The sequence below is a fragment of the Procambarus clarkii genome, chromosome 7, assembly GCF_040958095.1.
Source record: "Procambarus clarkii isolate CNS0578487 chromosome 7, FALCON_Pclarkii_2.0, whole genome shotgun sequence".
NCBI classification, from domain to species: domain Eukaryota; kingdom Metazoa; phylum Arthropoda; class Malacostraca; order Decapoda; family Cambaridae; genus Procambarus; species Procambarus clarkii.
The window spans coordinates 49,962,134-49,985,109 of NC_091156.1; the positions used below are offsets into that span (position 1 = coordinate 49,962,134).

The 22,976-nt window shown below is 40.8% G+C and overlaps 1 protein-coding gene across 1 annotated transcript in view; it reads right to left on the minus strand.

Annotated features, from left to right (window-relative positions):
• LOC138358222 (digestive cysteine proteinase 1-like) overlaps window positions 1–22,976 on the minus strand; it is a 161,710-nt gene that overhangs the window by 124,124 nt on the left and 14,610 nt on the right. The window contains exons 3-5 of the mRNA XM_069315806.1: window positions 18,228–18,297; window positions 17,488–17,607; window positions 14,013–14,137 (exon numbers count right to left, since the gene is read on the minus strand). Coding sequence (XP_069171907.1) covers window positions 14,013–14,137; window positions 17,488–17,607; window positions 18,228–18,297 — 315 coding nt within the window. The remainder of the gene's footprint in view (window positions 1–14,012; window positions 14,138–17,487; window positions 17,608–18,227; window positions 18,298–22,976) is intronic.

The window sequence follows — 22,976 nt, forward strand, 5'->3', positions numbered from 1 at the left end:
ACCAAAGAATGTAAAATTAAGCACAAGGCAAACCAGGCCACAACAGCCAAATGTCCAAATTGTGGAGGCAAACATCATGCCTGGAGCACAACCTGCTCTGCACGGAAAGAAAAAGTGCAGACCGCTCAGGCCAGGATAACCACACAGACCAGCACTACATACACCAACACCAACGTCTGGAACACTCGTGCACAGCCACAACAGACACACACTCTCACAGAGCAAAATTTCCCGAATCTATTAATTCCAAATCAGAAAATACACAAAAGTGCTGCAGAAATACAGCAAATGCAAAAAAAAAAAAACAATTACTTTCGGAATCAACACAACAGATATACAGTTTTACCGATGTCCAGCTGAAAAACATCGTGAAGATCATGGCAGAGACCGTTATCAATTGCCTACAGATGACGCAGAACGCCTCACAGCAACACTTGTTGCTGTGAGGCACTTGTGTACTCACCTAATTGTACTCACCTAATTGTGCTTGCGGGGGTTGAGCTTTGGCTCTTTGGTCCCGCCTCTCAACTGTCAATCAACTGGTGTACAGATTCCTGAGCCTACTGGGCTCCATCATATCTACATTTGAAACTGTGTATGGAGTCAGCCTCCACCACATCACTTCCTAGTGCATTCCATTTATTAACTACTCTGACACTGAAAAAATTCTTTCTAACGTCTCTGTGGCTCATCTGGGTACTAAGTTTCCACCTGTGTCCCCTTGTCCGTGTCCCACCCGTGCTGAAGAGTTTGTCTTTGTCCACCCTGTCAATTCCCCTGAGAATTTTGTAGGTGGTTATCATGTCTCCCCTTACTCTTCTGTTTTCCAGGGATGTGAGGTTCAGCTCCTTTAGCCTTTCCTCGTAGTTCAATCCTCTCAGTTCCGGGACGAGCCTGGTGGCATACCGCTGAATCTTCTCTAACTTTGTCTTGTGTTTAACTAGGTATGGACTCCAGGCTGGAGCTGCATACTCCAGGATTGGTCTTACATAAGTGGTATACAGGGTTCTGAAAGATTCCTTACACAAGTTTCTGAAGGCAGTTCTTATGTTGGCCAGTCTAGCATATGCCGCTGATGATATTCTTTTGATGTGGGCCTCTGGGGACAGGTTCGGTGTGATATCAACCCCCAGATCCTTCTCTCTATTTGATTCTTGCAGGATTTCCCCTCCCAGATGATACATTGTGTTCAGCCTCCTGCTCCCTTCGCCTAATTTCATCACCTTACACTTTCCAGAGTTGAACTTCAGCAGCCATTTTCTAGACCATTCCTCCAGTTTATCCAGATCATCCTGTAGTCTCTGTCTATCTTCATCCGTCTTGATTCTTCTCATAATTTTTGCATCATCAGCAAACATCGAGAGGAATGAGTCTATACCCTCTGGAAGATCGTTCACATATATTAGAAACAGGATGGGTCCAAGTACTGAGCCCTGTGGGACTCCGCTGGTGACATCTCGCCACTCTGATGTCTCCCCCTCACCGTTACTCGCTGTTTCCTGTTGCTTAAGTACTCCCTTATCCACTGGAGCACCTTCCCTTTTACTCCTGCCTGTTGCTCCAACTTTTTTAACAGCCTTTTATGGGGTACTGTGTCAAAGGCTTTTTGGCAATCCAGGAAAATGCAGTCGGCCCACCCTTCTCTTTCCTGCCTAATTTTCGTTGCCTGGTCATAAAATTCTATTAAACCTGTGAGGCACGATTTACCATCTCTGAACCCATGTTGGTGGTGCGTTACAAAGTTATTTCCCTCCAGATGCTCAACGAGCCTTTTCCTCACGATCTTCTCCAGCAACTTGCATGGTATACAAGTTAAGGAAACTGGCCTGTAATTCAGTGCCTCTTGCCTGTCACCCTTTTTGTATATTGGGACCACGTTAGCTGTCTTCCAACTTTCTGGTAAGTCTCCTGTTTCCAGTGACCTGTTATACACCATAGAGAGTGGCACACTTAGTGCTTCTGCACCTTTCTTTAGAATCCATGGTGAGATTCTATCAGGCCCAACAGCCTTTGTCACATCCAGCTCCAGCAGACACCTTTTGACCTCATCACTGGTGAGGTCAAATTCCTCCAAGGTTGCTTGGTTTGCCGCCTCCTCATTTAGTGCAGGGGCTTCTCCTTGTTCTATTGTGAAGACCTCCTGGAATCTCTTGTTGAGTTCTTCACACACCTCCTTGTCATTCTCTGTGTATCTGTTCTCCCCTTTCCGCAGCTTCATCACTTGTTCCTTCACGGCTGTTTTCCTCCTGATATGGCTGTGGAGCAGCTTTGGTTGGGTCTTGGCTTTACTCGCGATGTCATTTTCAAACTGTCTCTCTGCTTCCCTCCTCACTCTGATATACTCATTTCTGGCGCTCTGGTATCTCTCCCTGCTCTCTGGTGTTCTGTTATTTCTGTAGTTTCTCCATGTTCTTTTACTCAGTTGTTTCGCTACCTTACATTCCTGGTTGAACCATGGGTTTTTCTGTTCTTTTCCGTTTTCCTCCTTTTGGATGGGGATAAACCTGTCTGCAGTTTCCTGGCACTTTTGGGTGACAATATCCATCATGACCTGCACATTCTTGTCTCTAAGTTCTGTTTCCCATGGTATTCCCCTGAGGAAGTTCCTCATCTCGTCATATTTTCCTCTTCGGTAATTCAGTCTTTTCCCCTTTTCAGTCTTTTTCTTGTGTGATAATGGACAAGTGATAATTAGTGATAATAGTGATAATTAATGATAATTTCATTATCACTTGTGAGATAATGAAATCATTTGTGTGATAATGGACAAGATCGTGCAGCAGACCACAGTTACACAAGAAATAGACAGTCTGAGACAAGACGGAGCACAAGAGGACAAACAACGCAACATGGACATACAGACTACCAACAACAGTCGGGTAGTCAAGACACCAGAACACCATCATTTACAAAAGCAACTGCAAGTAGCAGTGACCACCCAAGATCAACAGAATCTTACAACACAAGAGACAGACAACAACAGCCAATGCAGTCTGATATGCAACAACAACAACAAAGACGTATTGAACAGCAGAGATGCACAGGTTCCAACAACACAGGAAACGGTCACGAGCAATCAATGCAGTCCGACATGCAGTAATACCAACAACAAAGCGATGGACCACAGTTATGCACAGATTCCAACAATGCCGGGGATAACCACGAGCAATCAATGTAGTCCGATTTGCAGCGACACGACATGCGAGGTGGAGAATATAGAGGTCGATTCCGAAGAGGAGTTCTACTAGAACAGGCAACACCAACCGAAACCGTCGTCAGGTCATTACGAATACTGCAGTGGAACATACTAGGTCTTGGAAATAAAAAAAACACACACTTCAGGAGGCTACAATCAGCACGAAAGCAGATATAATCTTTTTGGAAGAAACTCTTTTCCCAGCCACGAAACCCTTCAGATTAGCTGGATATCAGTACTATGTTATACCGTATGAGTAGGGGAGACAAAGAGGGTTACTGACCCTAGTCAGGAACACCATACCTAGCAAGAAAATAGACCCAGTTTCGTGTGGAGATGCAGTAGAGGTATTAGCAGTAACAGTGAATATGGCTAATATTGAGCTCTTCATATGCAACGTTTACAAGCCCCCTAGACGTAAACTAAACAAAAATCGAAGATGTGTAAGTTCTATTCAGTTGTGTATTTGTAAACTAAAGTCTTTGAAAATGTAACAAGTTTTACGAAACGCGCTCGTGTCATATATATATATATATGCGAACAAGCCTGAATGGTCCCCAGGACATATAGTTATATATATATATATAGTTATATATATATATATATATATATATATATATATATATATATATATATATATATATATATATATATATATATATATTGTGACGGTAATCTCTTTCAAGAGAGATTGAGCCTGCTCTTCCCTCCAAAGTACGTCCCATTAACACATAATATAGAAGATATATCCAACAAGTATCACCAAAACGTTTTGGTCAGAGAGCAAAACGTACCCAGCACCGGCGCACCTGCTCGCCCCCGCCACCGTTAACCGGCAAACTGCTTGTCCATTGCCTGCCTGTCGCTGATTGGCTGGTGCCCAGTCGCACCTGCCCCACCACCCTCCTCCACAAGTTGATGTCTGGGCTACGGCGACCTAGGGAAGGCAGAATATCCTCGTGCTCCACACAGTTGACACGTCTCATTGGTAGACTAAGCCTTGGCTTACGTGTACTAAGGGAGGTGGCAGCTTGAAGCCAATATTCCTGCATCATAATTTACTTTGCTATTATTCACTTGTCTTAACGTAACTTTTCATTTGCCAGTGATTATTCTTATTATTTTGTTTGATGATTTATCTGTTACATTTTTATGCTCCATTTTATTCATGTCTTGCTTTTCTAACGTAATTAAAATTTCAGTGTTAAATTTCCTTGTGTTTTGTGTGTCTTCCCATTACCTTACCACAGACGAAAGTTCCAGCTTTTCTCTTTTTTTTTCTTTATGTGACGAGGCCATGCCCCTAGCTTTTGAAACAGCCGAACACCAACGCGTTACCGTCACAATATATATATATATATATATATATATATATATATATATATATATATATATATATATATATATATATATATATATATGTCGTACCTAGTAGCCAGAACGCACTTCTCAGCCTACTATGCAAGGCCCGATTTGCCTAATAGGCAAAGTTTTCCTGAATGAATATATTTTCTCTAATTTTTTTTTATGAAATGATAAAGCTACCCATTTCATTATGTATGAGGTCAATTTTTTTTATTGGAGTTAGAATTAACGTAGATATATGACCGAACCTAACCAACCCTACCTAACCTAACCTAACCTATCTTTATAGGTTAGGTTAGGTTAGGTAGCCGAAAAAGTTTGGTTTAGTTAGGTTAGGTAGGTTAGGTAGTCGAAAAAACAATAATTCATGAAAACTTGGCTTATTAGGCAAATCGGGCCTTACATAGTAGGCTGAGAAGTGCGTTCTGGCTACTAGGTACGACATATATATATATATATATATATATATATATATATATATATATATATATATATATATATATATATATATATATATATATATATATATATATATATATATATATATATATTATTAAATATGACCGAAAAAGGAAGATTAATAATTCTAACACGAATTTTCCCAATCTTTCGTACATTACGCTTCACTGTTGGAGGTAAATCAAAAATCACTTCTCCAAAATTCATTTTTATTTTTAGTCTGACGCGACACGGGCGCGTTTCGTAAAACTTATTACATTTTCAAAGACTTCACAAATACACAACTGATTAGAACTTGCGTTTCCCTGATTTTATATCTACATTTGAGTGAGTTGGGAAGGGTGATGTAGCATTACATTTGAGTGAGGTGGGAAGGGTGATGTGGCATTAACACAAGAAAGAACACTAGGGGATATTAATAGGGTATTAAAAGTATCAACACAAGAAAGAACAGAAACAATGGGTATTGAATAGAAGTGTTTGTAGAAAGCCTATTGGTCCATATTTCTTGATGCTTCTATATTGGAGCGGAGTCTTGAGGTGGGTAGAATATAGTTGTGCAATAATTGGCTGTTGATTGCTGGTGTTGACTTCTTGATGTGTAGTGCCTCGCAAACGTCAAGCCGTCTGCTATCGCTGTATCTATCGATGATTTCTGTGTTGTTTACTAGGATTTCTCTGGCGATGGTTTGGTTATGGGAAGAGATTATATGTTCCTTAATGGAGCCCTGTTGTTTATGCATCGTTAAACGCCTAGAAAGAGATGTTGTTGTCTTGCCTATATACTGGGTTTTTTGGAGCTTACAGTCCCCAAGTGGGCATTTGAAGGCATAGACGACGTTGTTCTCTTTTAAAGCGTTCTGCTTTGTGTCTGGAGAGTTTCTCATGAGTAGGCTGGCCGTTTTTCTGGTTTTATAGTAAATCGTCAGTTGTATCCTCTGATTTTTGTCTGTAGGGATAACGTTTCTATTAACAATATCTTTCAGGACCCTTTCCTCTGTTTTATGAGCTGTGGAAAAGAAGCTGTTTTATGAGCTGTGGAGGCATTTGAGCAGAGTTCCGTGCTGCGTTTCACTTACGAGACGGAAAAGGATGGGAAGCTGCCTTTTCTAGATGTAACAGTCATGGAAAAGGGCGGAGGTTTCCACACTGCAGTCTACACAAAGGAAACAAACATAGGAATGTGCCTAAATGCCAACAGCGACTGCCCTGACAGGTACAAGAGGAGTGTTGTTAACGCATACGTCGACCGTGCTCTCAGCCACAGCTCAGAATGGAAGCAAGTCGACGAAGAACTCTGTAGGGTAAGGCAGGTCCTAGTCAATAACGGCTTCTCCAATGGTTTCATCGAAGACATCATAAGAAGGAAAGTGAAAAGCCATGCAACCTCCGAAGAGACAACTAACACAACACCTATACCCCCTATTAGACTATTTTACAGGAACTTCTTTTCCACAGCTCATAAAACAGAGGAAAGGGTCCTGAAAGATATTGTTAATAGAAACGTTATCCCTACAGACAAAAATCAGAGGATACAACTGACGATTTACTATAAAACCAGAAAAACGGCCAGCCTACTCATGAGAAACTCTCCAGACACAAAACAGAACGCTTTAAAAGAGACTAACGTCGTCTATGCCTTCAAATGCCCACTTGGGGACTGTAAGCTCCAAAAAACCCAGTATATAGGCAAGACAACAACATCTCTTTCTAGGCGTTTAACGATGCATAAACAACAGGGCTCCATTAAGGAACATATAATCTCTTCCCATAACCAAACCATCGCCAGAGAAATCCTAGTAAACAACACAGAAATCATCGATAGATACAGCGATAGCAGACGGCTTGACGTTTGCGAGGCACTACACATCAAGAAGTCAACACCAGCAATCAACAGCCAATTATTGCACAACTATATTCTACCCACCTCAAGACTCCGCTCCAATATAGAAGCATCAAGAAATATGGACCAATAGGCTTTCTACAAACACTTCTATTCAATACCCATTGTTTCTGTTCTGTCTTGTGTTGATACTTTTAATACCCTATTAATATCCCCTAGTGTTCTGTCTTGTGTTAATGCCACATCACCCTTCCCACCTCACTCAAATGTAATGCCACATCACCCTTCCCACCTCACTCAAATGTAGATATAAAATCAGGGAAACGCAAGTTCTAATCAGTTGTGTATTTGTGAAGTCTTTGAAAATGTAATAAGTTTTACGAAACGCGCCCGTGTCGCGTCAGACTAAAAATAAAAATGAATTTTGGAGAAGTGATTTTTGATTTACCTCCAACAGTGAAGCGTAATGTACGAAAGATTGGGAAAATTCGTGTTAGAATTATTAATCTTACTTTTTCGGTCATATTTAATAATATATGTCTACAGGAAAGACTGCTACCAAAATATACTAATGTATATATATATATATATATATATATATATATATATATATATATATATATATATATATATATATATATATATATATATATATATATATATATATATATATATATATATATATATATATATATATGAATAATCATTATATATATATATGTCGTACCTAATAGCCAGAACTCACTTCTCAGCCTACTATTCAAGGCCCGATTTGCCTAATAAGCCAAGTTTTCCTGAATTAATATATTTACTATAATTTTTTTCTTATGAAATGATATAGCAACCCATTTCTCTATGTATGAGGTCAATTTTTTTTTATTGGAGTTAAAATTAACGTAGATATATGACCAAACCTAACCAACCCTACCTAACCTAACCTAACCTATATTTATAGGTAAGGTTAGGTTAGGTAGCCAAAAAAAGCTAGGTTAGGTTAGGTTAGGTAGGTTAGGTAGACGAAAAAACATTAATTCATGAAAACTTGGCTTATTAGGCAAATCGGGCCTTGAATAGTAGGCTGAGAAGTGCGTTCTGGCTATTAGGTACGACATATATATATATATATATATATATATATATATATATATATATATATATATATATATATATATATATATATATATATATATATATATATATATATATATATATATATATATATATATATATGTCGTACCTATTAGCCAGAACTCACTTCTCAGCCTACTATGCAAGGCCCGATTTGCCTAATATGCCAAGTTTTCCGGAACTAATACATTTTCTCTAATTTATTTCTTATGAAATGATAAACCTACCCATTTCATTATGTATGAGGTCAAATTTTGTTTTACTGGAGTTAAAATTAACGTAGATATATGACCGAACCTAACCAACCCTACCTAACCTAACCTAACCTCTCTTTATAGGTTAGGTTAAGTTAGGTAGCCGAAAAAGTTAGGTTAGGTTAGGTTAGGTAGGTTAGGTAGTCGAAAAACAATTAATTCTTGAAAACTTGGCTTATTAAGCAAATCGGGCCTTGCATGGTAGGCTGAGAAGTGCGTTCTGGCTACTAGGTACGACATATATATATATATATATATATATATATATATATATATATATATATATATATATATATATATATATATATATATATATATATATATATATATATATATATACATATGTCGTACCTAGTAGCCAGAACGCACTTCTCGGCCTACTATGCGAGGCTCGATTTGCCTAATAAGCCAAGTTTTCCTGAATAAATATATTTTCACTAATTTTTTTCTTATGAAATGATAAAGCTACTCATTTCATTGTGTATGAGGTCAATTTTTTTTATTGGAGTTAAAATTAACGTAGATATATGACCGAACCTAACCAACCCCACCTAACCTAACCTATCTTTATAGGTTAGGTTGGGGTAGGTAGCCGAAAAAGTTAGGTTAGGTTAGGTTAGGTAGGATAGGAAGTCGAAAAACAATTAATTCATGAAAACTTGGCTTATTAGGCAAATCGGGCCTTGCATAGTAGGCTGAGAAGTGCGTTCTGGCTATTAGGTACGACATATATATATATATATATATATATATATATATATATATATATATATATATATATATATATATATATATATATATATATATATATATATATATATATATGTCGTACCTAGTAGCCAGAACTCACTTTTTGGCCTACTATTCAAGGCCCGATTTGCCTAATAAGCCAAGTTTTCCTGAATTAATATATTTTTTCTATTTTTTTTCTTATGAAATGATAAAGCTACCCATTTCATTATGTATGAGGTCAATTTTTTTTATTGGAGTTAAAATTAAAGTAGATATATGACCGAACCTAACCAACCCTACCTAACCTAACCTAACCTATCTTTATAGGTTAGGTTTGGTTAGGTAGCCGAAAAAGTTAGGTTAGGTTAGGTTAGGTAGGTTAGGTAGTCGAAAAACAATTAATTCAAGAAAACTTGGCTTATTAGGCAAATCGGGCCTTGCATAGTAGGCTGAGAAGTGCGTTCTGGCTACTAGGTACGACATATATATATATATATATATATATATATATATATATATATATATATATATATATGTCGTACCTAGTAGCCAGAACTCACTTCTCAGCCTACTATTCAAGGCCCGATTTGCCTAATAAGCCAAGTTTTCCTGAATTAATATATTTACTATAATTTTTTTCTTATGAAATGATAAAGCAACCCTTTTCTCTATGTATGAGGTCAATTTTTTTTTATTGGAGTTAAAATTAACGTAGATATATGACCAAACCTAACCAACCCTACCTAACCTAACCTAACCTATATTTATAGGTAAGGTTAGGTTAGGTAGCCAAAAAAAGCTAGGTTAGGTTAGGTTAGGTAGGTTAGGTAGACGAAAAAACATTAATTCGTGAAAACTTGGCTTATTAGGCAAATCGGGCCTTGAATAGTAGGCTGAGAAGTGCGTTCTGGCTATTAGGTACGACATATATATATATATATATATATATATATATATATATATATATATATATATATATATATATATATATATTAGTATATTTTGGTAGCAGTCTTTCCTGTAGACATATATTATTAAATATGACCGAAAAAGTAAGATTAATAATTTTAACACTAATTTTCTCAATCTTTCGTACATTACGCTTCACTGTTGGAGGTAAATCAAAAATCACTTCTCCAAAATTCATTTTTATTTCTAGTCTGACGCGACACGGGCGCGTTTCGTAAAACTTATTACATTTTCAAAGACTTCACAAATACACAACTGATTAGAACTTACGTCTCTCTGATATTATATCTACATTTGAGTGAGGTGGGAAGGGTGATGTGGCATTAACACAAGACAGAACAGGAGGGGATATTAATAGGGTATTAAAAGTATCAACACAAGACAGAACAGAAACAATGGGTATTGAATAGAAGTGTTTGTAGAAAGCCTATTGGTTCATATTTCTTGATGCTTCTATATTGGAGCGGAGTCTTGAGGTGGGTAGAATATAGTTGTGCAATAATTGGCTGTTGATTGCTGGTGTTGACTTCTTGATGTGTAGTGCCTCGCAAACGTCAAGCCGCCTGCTATCGCTGTATCTATCGATGATTTCTGTGTTGTTTACTAGGGACCAAGTCACTCTCCTAAATCTGGGCATAAACTGTCATGTTATGTCCAGACCGAGTGAAATGGCCCGGAAAGTAGAGTTGGAAATTCTGTTGGACGACATATTCGACCTCGAGACACAAAAGAAGGTCACTACCAAAGATACCTTACAAGCAGAACTTATTGCAGGAGGAAAGAATCGAGGCAACTACAGAAGCACCATACTGTCCCCCGAGCTTAAAGCGGCAGCTAAAAGCCTTCGTGAGAACAAGGAGATAGTTGTCAGGAGAGGTGACAAGTCGCCAATATATGTCATTCTTAAAAAAGACGAATATCTGGCGAAAATGAACATCATACTCTCTGACCAAACTAAGTTCCAAAGGGTAACGAAGGACACTACAGCCGAATTAAAAGCAAAGGTCAACAAACTGATCGAAACTGTGAACGCCAAGAAATCCGGACTCCACCTGCCAAAGATCATTGGGGAATATAAACCTGGATATGCGTATGGAAATGTCAAGACGCACAAGCCTGGAAACCCACTTCGGCCAATCATTAGCCAGATACCCACACCCGCGTACAGACTGGCGAAGCGACTCAACGCCCTGCTGACTCCTTATGTTCCTTGCGCCTTCAGCCTGAAGTCTCCAAAGGAATTTGTGGACTTACTGCGGGGCACACGGGCCACAGGGATAAGAGCCTCGTTGGACGTAGAATCGCTGTTTACCAACGTACCTGTGGACGAGACAATCGGAATGATAGCCGACAGAGTGTATCGTGATCCAGCCTGTACTCCTCTTGACATGCCAGAAAGTATTCTGAGGAAACTACTCCAAGCTTGTACTAAAGAGGCACCCTTCTTGAGCCCGGATGGGCGCATGTATAAGCAAGTAGATGGGGTCGCCATGGGTTCTCCCCTAGGTGTCCTGTTTGCAAACTTCTACATGGGTACCATCGAGCAAAAAGTCTTAGTCGACATGAACTTGAAACCGGCCATATACTGCAGGTATGTTGACGACATTTTTACACAGGTACCTGATGTCAGACATCTGCAGGAGCTGAAGGAGGCATTTGAGCAGAGTTCCGTGCTGCGTTTCACTTATGAGACGGAAAAGGATGGGAAGCTGCCTTTTCTAGATGTAACAGTCATGGAAAAGGGCGGAGGTTTCCACACTGCAGTCTACACTAAGGAGACAAACATAGGAATGTGCCTAAATGCCAACAGCGACTGCCCCGACAGGTACAAGAGGAGTGTTGTTAACGCATACGTCGACCGTGCTCTCAGCCACAGCTCAGAATGGAAGCAAGTCGACGAAGAACTCTGTAGGGTAAGGCAGGTCCTCGTCAATAACGGCTTCTCCAATGGTTTCATCGAAGACATCATAAGAAGGAAAGTGAAAAGCCATGCAACCTCTGAAGAGACAACTAACACAACACCTATACCCCCTATTAGACTATTTTACAGGAACTTTTTTTCCACAGCTCATAAAACGGAGGAAAGGGTCCTGAAAGATATTGTTAATAGAAACGTTATCCCTACAGACAAAAATCAGAGGATACAACTGACGATTTACTATAAAACCAGAAAAACGGCCAGCCTACTCATGAGAAACTCTCCAGACACAAAACAGAACGCTTTAAAAGAGACTAACGTCGTCTATGCCTTCAAATGCCCACTTGGGGACTGTAAGCTCCAAAAAACCCAGTATATAGGCAAGACAACAACATCTCTTTCTAGGCGTTTAACGATGCATAAGCAACAGGGCTCCATTAAGGAACATATAATCTCTTCCCATAACCAAACCATCGCCAGAGAAATCCTAGTAAACAACACAGAAATCATCGATAGATACAGCGATAGCAGGCGGCTTGACGTTTGCGAGGTACTACACATCAAGAAGTCAACACCAGCAATCAACAGCCAATTATTGCACAACTATATTCTACCCACCTCAAGACTCCGCTCCAATATAGAAGCATCAAGAAATATGAACCAATAGGCTTTCTACAAACACTTCTATTCAATACCCATTGTTTCTGTTCTGTCTTGTGTTGATACTTTTAATACCCTATTAATATCCCCTCCTGTTCTGTCTTGTGTTAATGCCACATCACCCTTCCCACCTCACTCAAATGTAGATATAATATCAGAGAGACGTAAGTTCTAATCAGTTGTGTATTTGTGAAGTCTTTGAAAATGTAATAAGTTTTACGAAACGCGCCCGTGTCGCGTCAGACTAGAAATAAAAATGAATTTTGGAGAAGTGATTTTTTATTTACCTCCAACAGTGAAGCGTAATGTACGAAAGATTGAGAAAATTCGTGTTAGAATTATTAATCTTACTTTTTCGGTCATATTTAATAATATATATATCTATATATATATATATTGGGCAGTACCTACCTCCACTACAGCACACGTGAAAGCGGTGGTGCTGCTTCTTTCAGGGAATCGCAGAAAATTATTAAATACAGAGGTCTAGCACACTGCTACAGCTTTGTTCCGATCGGCTCGGAGACCCTCGGTTCGTGGGGAAAATGTGCATTGAAGTTCCTGAAGGAATTGGGGGACAAATTGATCAGCGCTACAAAAGACCAGAGAGCAAAAAGTTTCTTGTTCCAGCGCCTCAGTGTTGCGATTCAAAGGGGAAATGCCTGTTGCGTCTTGGGCACTAGTCCAACTTCAGAGGAATTCGAAGAAGTGTTTGACTTGCAACAATGATCGAACCCGTCTGTGACATTCATCAATGTTTCCCATTGTTGTGTTCTTCAAGAGATCCATAACCTTTAAGCACCTTTTTGCATTATTATTTTTGTATCAACCCATGTATATCTTGTAACCATCAAATATATATATATATATATATATATATATATATATATATATATATATATATATATATATATATATATATATATATATATATATATATATATATATTCGTAACCTAGAAGGGGTACCACCTCTGGTGCAAGTGTAGGGACCCATAGCCTTGGAGAAGAAAATAAAGAGTACTCAGAGAAGACCTTGTGGATCCTCACTGAACACTTTGATATTTTCTTCTCCTACCACCCCTATTCTTTTGGTATGTGTTTATATTTATCTAACTTTATTTGAAAATGTCATTACACAAAAAAAGTTACAATATTGATTACATGCAGGGTGCAAGGCTGCTTGTCACAAGTTGAACAGCTCCTCCAGCTCCAAAGATGGCGGGCAGGAACCATGGATGCAGTGAGCATTTATATGTTGTTGTTGTTGTTGTTGTTAAAGATTTAGCTACTCAGGACGAAGTGTCCATGTAGCACGGGCTATGGTGAGCCCGTAATTGGAGGCTCTTTCGAGCCATTATCTGTATCAGTCGCTGATACTAGATGGATGGGGGTCTTCATGATGGTTTTCAGCCTGGAGGGCTGGCTATACCAGTTATGGAGCTGGTGGGGTTAGTGAACACCTCCAGGTTTTCCGTTTTTTCTTTGCCTGCGACTTTGGCTGAGCAGTGCTGTCATTAGAGTTTGGTGACGTGGCTTCCATGAGGAAGTCTTGAACCGTGTAGGTGTCGTTTTTGTGATGCGGCGGTGGAGCTCTTACTATGATTTCCTCATCTGAGGAGTCCGTAACCTCCGTAGTGGGTGTTTTTGTCTTTCGTCTCGCAGCCTTAGGTAGGTTTAGGTGTCGTTGATTGGTGGTTGTAGCTATTTCAGGAGCGCTGGTGGTGCTGTTATCGTTTGTAGACAGCACGTCTGCTAGCGCGGCTGCTGAGATAGTGATGGTAGGCGTGTTGGGAGCTGGAGAAGGAATTACCTCTGTTCGTGTCGCCCGGGTCATGGGTGGTTCTGGAGTCGGTGTTGAAGTTGACCACCTGGTCGTCCTGGTGGTAGTCTCCGGAGTGGTAGAGGAGGCAGTGAGATTTACGCTAGTGGCTATGATGGGTGCCAGGCCATTGTCTATGTATAATGCGTATAGTTCACTGACAAAGCGTTGGTTGTCTGGTCCTGCAAGCCTTTCCGCTAGTTTAAGAAGACCAGGGATAATGCCTGCACGTGATGCAGGGGGCTGTGAAGGAGCCTGAGGGACCTTGGGTCCCCAATGAGAAGGCTGTATCGCCTGCTGGGAGGGGCCACAGACTAGAAAGACTAGAAAGTCCTCTGGTCGACTAGTGAGAGCTAAGGTGGTGGGTTGAACGCTTGGGGCTCTGGTCGAGGAGGTAGAAGGGTTGTTTCTCTTGGCTTCAACCTGGGCCTTGATGATTTCCTGTCTGCGGAGGCAGCGGTAGGAAATTGTGGGGTGATTGCCTATTCACAGAGCAAGCAGTGATGGACTGTTGCCTTGCATATGGAGTAGTGATGGTCCAGTGCGCACAGGCTGCACCTCTGCACATGGTGCTGACACTTGTTGGTCGGGTGGGAGAGCTCGTAGCACTTAAAGCACTGCTGGATCTCATGGTATCGTTCCTTTTTTATTTGGTGGGGCGGTATTTTTAGACCGAAACAGTAGAATCCTTGTGTGGCAGCCTGGGTGGCCGCAGCTATGGTGGTGAATGTAATCTTCATTGATGTTTTGTCGATGTTGCAGAACTCCAGGTTGAATACCGACAGGTTTGGATTTTCGTTCTCGATAATGTTTATGATATGATGTTGAGGTCGCTCAGTGATCCACCGGCTGGTCCTGCTGGTAAAAACAGTTCTTCCGGCCAGGAACTGACGTGGGAAGTGAGGATGTAGGTAGTGTTCTTTGCGAAGAAAGGCATCGTTAGTGAGGAGTTTTTCTAGCTCCTCTTCACATGAAAAGTAGAGCACGATATCTTCACCTTCCTGACTAATGTCAGCGGGTTTGAGGCCAGTTACGTCCTTCTGGACCTTTAGAGTATTGCTTCTTCCGATAGCATGACCGTCAAGTGGAGTATCTCTGACCTTAAGACGTTTGGGTCGCATTGTGACCACACTGCGCCTTGTGATGTGTTGGCGGGAGATGTCTCCCGTCCTGTGGAGCCTTTCTGACGATCAGACTGCATTTATATATATATATATATATATATATATATATATATATATATATATATATATATATATATATATATATATATATATATGCGAACAAGCCTGAATGGTCCCCAGGACAATATGCAACTGAAAACTCACACCCCAGAAGTGACTCGAACCCATACTCCCAGAAGCAACGCAACTGGTATGTACAAGACGCCTTAATCCACTTGACCATCACGACCGGACAAAATGAGGTGATAGCCGAGGCTATTTGAACCACCCCACCGCCGGCACTCAGATAGTAATCTTGGGCATAGCATTTTACCAAATCACCTCATTCTTTGGGGCACACGTGAGGAACACAAATGCGAACAAGCCTGAATGGTCCCCAGGACAATATGCAACTGAAAACTCACACCCCAGAAGTGACTCGAACCCATACTCCCAGAAGCAACGCAACTGGTATGTACAAGACGCCTTAATCCACTTGACCATCACGACCGGACAAAATGAGGTGATAGCCGAGGCTATTTGAACCACCCCACCGCCGGCACTCGGATAGTAATCTTGGGCATAGCATTTTACCAAATCACCTCATTCTTTGGGGCACACGTGAGGAACACAAATGCGAACAAGCCTGAATGGTCCCCAGGACAATATGCAACTGAAAACTCACACCCCAGAAGTGACTCGAACCCATACTCCCAGAAGCAACGCAACTGGTATGTACAAGACGCCTTAATCCACTTGACCATCACGACCGGACAAAATGAGGTGATAGCCGAGGCTATTTGAACCACCCCACCACCGGCACTCGGATAGTAATCTTGGGCATAGCATTTTACCAAATCACCTCATTCTTTGGGGCACACGTGAGGAACACAAATGCGAACAAGCCTGAATGGTCCCCAGGACAATATGCAACTGAAAACTCACACCCCAGAAGTGACTCGAACCCATACTCCCAGAAGCAACGCAACTGGTATGTACAAGACGCCTTAATCCACTTGACCATCACGACCGGACAAAATGAGGTGATAGCCGAGGCTATTTGAACCACCCCACCGCCGGCACTCGGATAGTAATCTTGGGCATAGCATTTTACCAAATCACCTCATTCTTTGGGGCACACGTGAGGAACACAAATGCGAACAAGCCTGAATGGTCCCCAGGACAATATGCAACTGAAAACTCACACCCCAGATGTCCGGTCGTGATGGTCAAGTGGATTAAGGCGTCTTGTACATACCAGACGCCGTAACTGTACCACGACTTACTGGAAGATGGTTCTGGTGTCAGCCGGTGGATGAGGCTGTAAGTGTCAGCCGACTTAGCACACTTCAGGTAGTCGGTTTCTTCTTTATCTGCTAAATATAGACGGACAGGAGGCGGCACACGCCTCAAGAATTCTTCAACTAGCATGAGGTTGACGAGTTCTGCAAAGGTAGAGACATGTGCTGCTTCCAGCCATTTCATAAAATATCTCCTTTTGGTGTTAGCAAACTCGAGAAAGGTAGTGGTACTTGCCTTCAGGTGGTCACGGAATTTACTTCGATAACTTTCGGTGGAGAGAAGGTAGGCGTCCAACACTGCTTGTTTCAGAGTCTGGTAGTCATTCTCAGACGCCAAAGTACTGAGTGTGACTGCAGCTCTACCTGTAAGATGTACTCTGAGAAGGGTGGCCCATTGGTCGGCAGGCCAACTAAGTTGATTAGCGAGGGTTTCAAAGGTGGTGAAAAACACGTCAACTTCTGTTTCTACGAATGAAGGCATTAACTTACTTGCATGTGATATATTAAAACTGATGGGAAGATTGGCGGTAGCTTGCTGGCGTTGAGCGAGGTGTGAAGTTTCCAACACGAATTCTCGTTGACGACACTCCATAGCCAGAGTCGCTTGTTGTTTGTCATGTTCGTGTTGCATCTCCAACTGGCGCCGTTTTGTTTCAAGCTGTATTCGTTCACGCTCACGGAGTAATGCAATCTCATGTTCTTGTTCTTCCTTTCGTATGGCGGCTGCTTCATTTTGCTGTTCGCGTTCAATCTTAGCCAGCTCTAGTTTGAGTTTCATCGTTGCCAAATCAGTTTTATCTGCAATAAAGTAAGTTTCGTGAGTTTCAGAGTCGATCTTACTTTGGAAAGAAGTAAGAAGTGATCCAGCAACAGGTTGTGTATTTCATTTTTGTTGGCTTGGTAGGGAACTTCTAGTTGATACTCATGTGCAAGAGTTTGTAATTCAGTCCTCTTGGCACGACTTAAAGTCCCTATTTCACTTGCTGGATCTGCACGGAAAGCTTGGAGACGAAACATGGTGAAATTAGCAAATAAATGCACAACGAATATACCGTTTTCATATAGTGAATGTCAGAAACATGACAACGTGGCAACTGGTGCCTATCCTGTGGAATCTTTAACAATTAAAGTTAATTACAAGATGTTAAATGATTAATTAAATCAAGGTCGCAGGAAATCTTGTACCCGGTACTCATGTAAGAGGATAAGGGCAAGAAAATCCTACTAAACAAGCGAAACTGAGTTTCTAAAACCAATGAAACAGTTAATTGCCTCAAAAGTAAAATTGGTAGTCCAAGGATGTAGGCATACCTTGCCGAGTCTCTATAGGACATAAGCAAGTTTTCCCACTGAAATTAATATGATACTTACAGAATTAGCGAACTTTTATGCTCTGAACAAGAAAGCTAATTGCCTACCAATGTATGTATCATCATCTCTGACTGACGTGTAGGGGTGCGAGGTGTCAACTGGTGACGAGAACTGTTGCTGAGGTCCCAATTCAGCAACTAAAGTTCGCGCTAGAGGAACTATGGCCCTCTTTATCCTCCTACTGTCAGATTGCAGAAGATTAGGTGCACTTGACCCGGGGGCAGACCACAGTACCAGGGTACCAATATGATGATCTGTCGAAAATATGAGAAATATCCAAGGGACAAAAGATGGTAAACACGAGTAATAACACGGAGGAAGAGATGACCAATTAAGAGTATGACTGAGGCCTACAGTCACCACGTAATCCAAAGTTGTCTCACCTTCACCATATGCTACTCTCGGAATGCACAATACACACAGCACCATATAAAAATATAATTGAATATGAAAATTAGTAAAAAGCAACGTTACCAAAGCCAAATACGCTTACCATAAATTACCACTTGGCACCAGTACCTGAGTGAAGCTCCCGGAAAGGCCCCCACTTTATGTGACGGTAAAGCGTTGGTGTTCGGCTGTTTCAAAAGCTAGGAGCAGGGCCTCCTCACATTAAAGAAAAAAAAGAGAAAAAGCTGGAACTTTCGTCTGTGGTAAGGTAATGGGAAGACACACAAAACACAAATTTAACAATGAAATTTTAATTACGTTAGAAAAACAAGACATGAATAAAATTAAGTATAAAATATAACAGACAAGTCAACAAACAAAATAATAAGAATAATCACTGGCAAATGAAAAGTTACGTTAAGACAAGTGAGTTACAGTGATAGCAAAATAAATAATAATAATAGAGCTGGAATATTGGCTTCGAGCTGCCACCTCCCTTAGTACACGAAAGCCAAGGCTTAGTCTACCAATGAGAGATGTCAACTGCAAGGAGCACTGGGATATTCTGCCTTCTCTGGGCCACTGCAGCCCAGACATCAACTTGTGGCGGAGGGTGGAGGGCATGTGCGACGGGACACCAGCCAATCAGCGACAGGCAGGCGATGGACAAGCAGTTTGCCGGTTACGGTGGCAGGGCGAGCAGGTGTGCCGGTGTGCTGGATACGTTTTGCTCTCTGGGCAAAACGTCTTGGAGATACTTGCTGGATATATCTTCTATATTATCTGTTGTTGTAACGTACTTTGAAGGGAAGAGCAGGCTCAATCTCTCTTGAAAGAGATTATCGTCACAATATACATATATATATATATATATGTTTCATTGAATCTGACCGCATATTCTGTATTTATTATTTTCTGGTTTAGGGCTTCTATCCCTCTAACTATTTTCTTAGCATCAGGGCTTAATTGAAATAGGAGTTCTCCAAAACTCATTTTCGTATTTTTAAGGTGAAGAAAAGAAGTGATTTACTATAGAGTGTATTACACTTATTTGTATAATTTGCACGACGTTTCGAACCTCCATGGTTCATTCTCAAGTGAACAGATCTTACAATACTAGTTGATTTTATACCCGCATTAGGTCAGGTGATAATACAATGAAGGTGAAAACATGGGGGGATACATAAGGGATAAACATAGGGGCTGCAGAAGGCTTATTGGCCCATACGAGGCATCTCCTATCTAAACACAAAGATTAATCCAGTGTAATTGGCCTGTTATGTTGGACATTGTCTTCTGTGTTGGCATCGATATGTTCTTGTCTTGTCCTTACTCTCATGGTGGGTAGAGTAAATAGTTCCGTGATTTGGGTGTTCATGGTAGGTCGCTCTATTCTTATGTGAATTGCCTCAAGAATTTGTAATCTTCTTGAATCTTGGGTTTTGTCTATTATGCAAGTATTCTTGTTCAACATTTCTCTTGTTAGAGTAATGTCATGGGCTTGTCTCATGTGATTCCTAGGGGCACCAGATTGAAGATGGCATGTCAAACGCCTCGTCAGCTTGGTCGACGTCATACCTATGTACTTACATTGAAGGTTACATCCTTCGTGGGGGCAAGTGTACATGTATACAACGCTTGACTGCTGTAGAGGGTTCTCCGTCGGCTTCGGGCTGTTTTTGATAAGGAGTTCGGAAGTCTTCTTGGTTTTGTAGAATATTATCAGGTTTATGTTTTGGTTAGGAGTAGTGCTTTTTACTCCTTTACGGATTATTTCTTTCATTATTCTTTCCTCTTTTATATGTTCACTGTGCATGGTTGATTTGTAATATAATTTTATTGGGGGTGTTGTGGTTTCTGTTCTAGGTTCTGAATTATACCAAAGGTCCAAGTGTCTTCTTATAGCAGCGTTTATTTCCGGGTTGCTATATCCGTTGTTCACCAATACCTGAGTTACTCTTTCAAACTCTCTACTCACGTTGCTCCATTCAGAGCAGTGGGTAAGCGCTCGACGAATATAAGCATTGAGAACACTGGCTTTGTATCTTTGGGGGCACTCACTTCTACCGTTCAGGCATAATCCTATGTTGGTGGGCTTGGTATATACGTTGGTGCTTAAAGAGGTTCCTGTTTTTGTTATTAGTACATCCAAGAATGGCAGACTGTTATTTTCACTATTTTCATGTGTAAATCGGAGTACTGACTCTCTCTCTAGGTGTCTTTTTAGGTCAATTAGTTCATTTGAGTCTTTTACTATTACGAATATGTCATCTACATAACGGCAGTATACAGTTGGTTTTTGTCTGCTACTGAAGACCCTATCTTCGATGGTTCCCATATAAAAATTAGCAAATAAAACTCCTAAAGGGGAGCCCATTGCTACTCCGTCTATTTGTAAATACATGTCTCCTTGTGGACTGATGAAAGGGGCTTCCTTTGTACATGCTTCGAGAAGACTTTTCAAGTGTGGCTCAGGTATGTCTAATTTGGGGGTGCTCTCGTCTCTGTATACTCTGTCCAGTATCATTCCTATGGTTGTGTCGACTGGGACCTTGGTAAAAAGGGATTCAACGTCCAGGGAAGCGATGATTCCATCGGGCTGGGTAGATTTGATCAATTCTAGGAAATCTGCTGATGATTGTAGACTAAACTTACTTGGAGTGTATGGAGTTAGGAGTTCATTGAGTTTCTTTGCCAGGTGATAAGTTGGGGTTGGTATTTGGCTGATTATAGGGCGTAGTGGGTTACCTGGTTTATGCGTCTTAACATTGCCGTAGGCATATCCTAAGCCATAGTCGCCTTGAAGTTTATTGAAATGCACATACCTTTCTTTGCGTTGATTGCTGTAATTGTTTTGTTTACTTTCCGCTTAAGGTCTTCTACGGGGTTCCTCGTGATTCGTTGAAATTTGGAGTCGTCACTTAGGATGTCGCTAATTTTGTTCATGTATTCATGGGTAGGAATCAATACATATGCTGCTGTTTTGTCGGCTTTTCTTATTGTTACGTCTTTCAGATTTTTTAGTTGTTTCGCTGCTTCTTTGAGTCGTGGGGTTAAGATTGTAGATGAATATGTTCCTCGTTTTGCCCTGCTTCTGCAAGTAGTTCAGCTTGAAGTGTGTCAGTGGTGATGACTTTTTTGTTGTCTTCTAGCTTATGGATATCGTCCAGAAGCATTTCGATTTCCAGGCGTTTTTGATGCATCTTTGGTTTAGATAAGAATTGACAATTTAGACCAAGATTTAAGAGGTCTCGTTGGTCCTGGGTAAGATCATAAGAAGTCAGGTTAAAGTAGCCATCTTTAGGACGAGGGATTTTTAGCTGTCCACCGTTTAGGGATGTTAACTTACGGAGTGTCTTTGTTTCTACAAGAGTTTTATGTTGTTGTTTCAGGTTTAATAGTTCACTGTTGATGGTTTGCTTGAGTTGGATAGGGATGTCGTACTGGGTCCATTTGTTTAACAGATGCTCCGCCTGCTCTATAAAGGTTTGGAGGGCTTCCTTCTTCTTGTTTAGTTGATGCCGAATGAGCTCTTGCCTATACCTATAGGTAAACTCTGTATTGCGGACTGCTGGGTCATGTGGGTTTATATTGGTGTATACTGGCAGCAGGTTTTCTTTCAAACATGTTTCATTGAATATGACCGCATATTCATAAGTGATTGTCCATTTCAACAAATGGACCCAGTACGACATCCCTATCCAACTCAAGCAAACCATCAACAGTGAACTATTTAACCTGAAACAACAACATAAAACTCTTGTAGAAACAAAGACACTCCGTAAGTTAACATCCCTAAACGGTGGACAGCTAAAAATCCCTCGTTTTTTTACATTTTTACGACGACATTTTTACACAGGTACCTGATGTCAGACATCTGCAGGAGCTGAAGGAGGCATTTGAGCAGAGTTCCGTGCTGCGTTTCACTTACGAGATGGAAAAGGATGGGAAGCTGCCCTTTCTAGATGTAACAGTCATGGAAAAGGGCGGAGGTTTCCACACTGCAGTCTACACTAAGGAAACAAACATAGGAATGTGCCTTAATGCCAACAGCGACTGCCCTGACAGGTACAAGAGGAGTGTTGTTAACGCATATGTCGACCGTGCTCTCAGCCACAGCTCAGAATGGAAGCAAGTCGACGAAGAACTCTGTAGGGTAAGGCAGGTCCTAGTCAATACCGGCTTCTCCAATGGTTTCATCGAAGACATCATAAGAAGGAAAGTGAAAAGCCATGCAACCTCTGAAGAGACAACTAACACAACACCTATACCCCCTATTAGACTATTTTACAGGAACTTCTTTTCCACAGCTCATAAAACGGAGGAAAGGGTCATGAAAGATGTTGTTAATAGAAACGTTATCCCTACAGACAAAAATCAGAGGATACAACTGACGATTTACTATA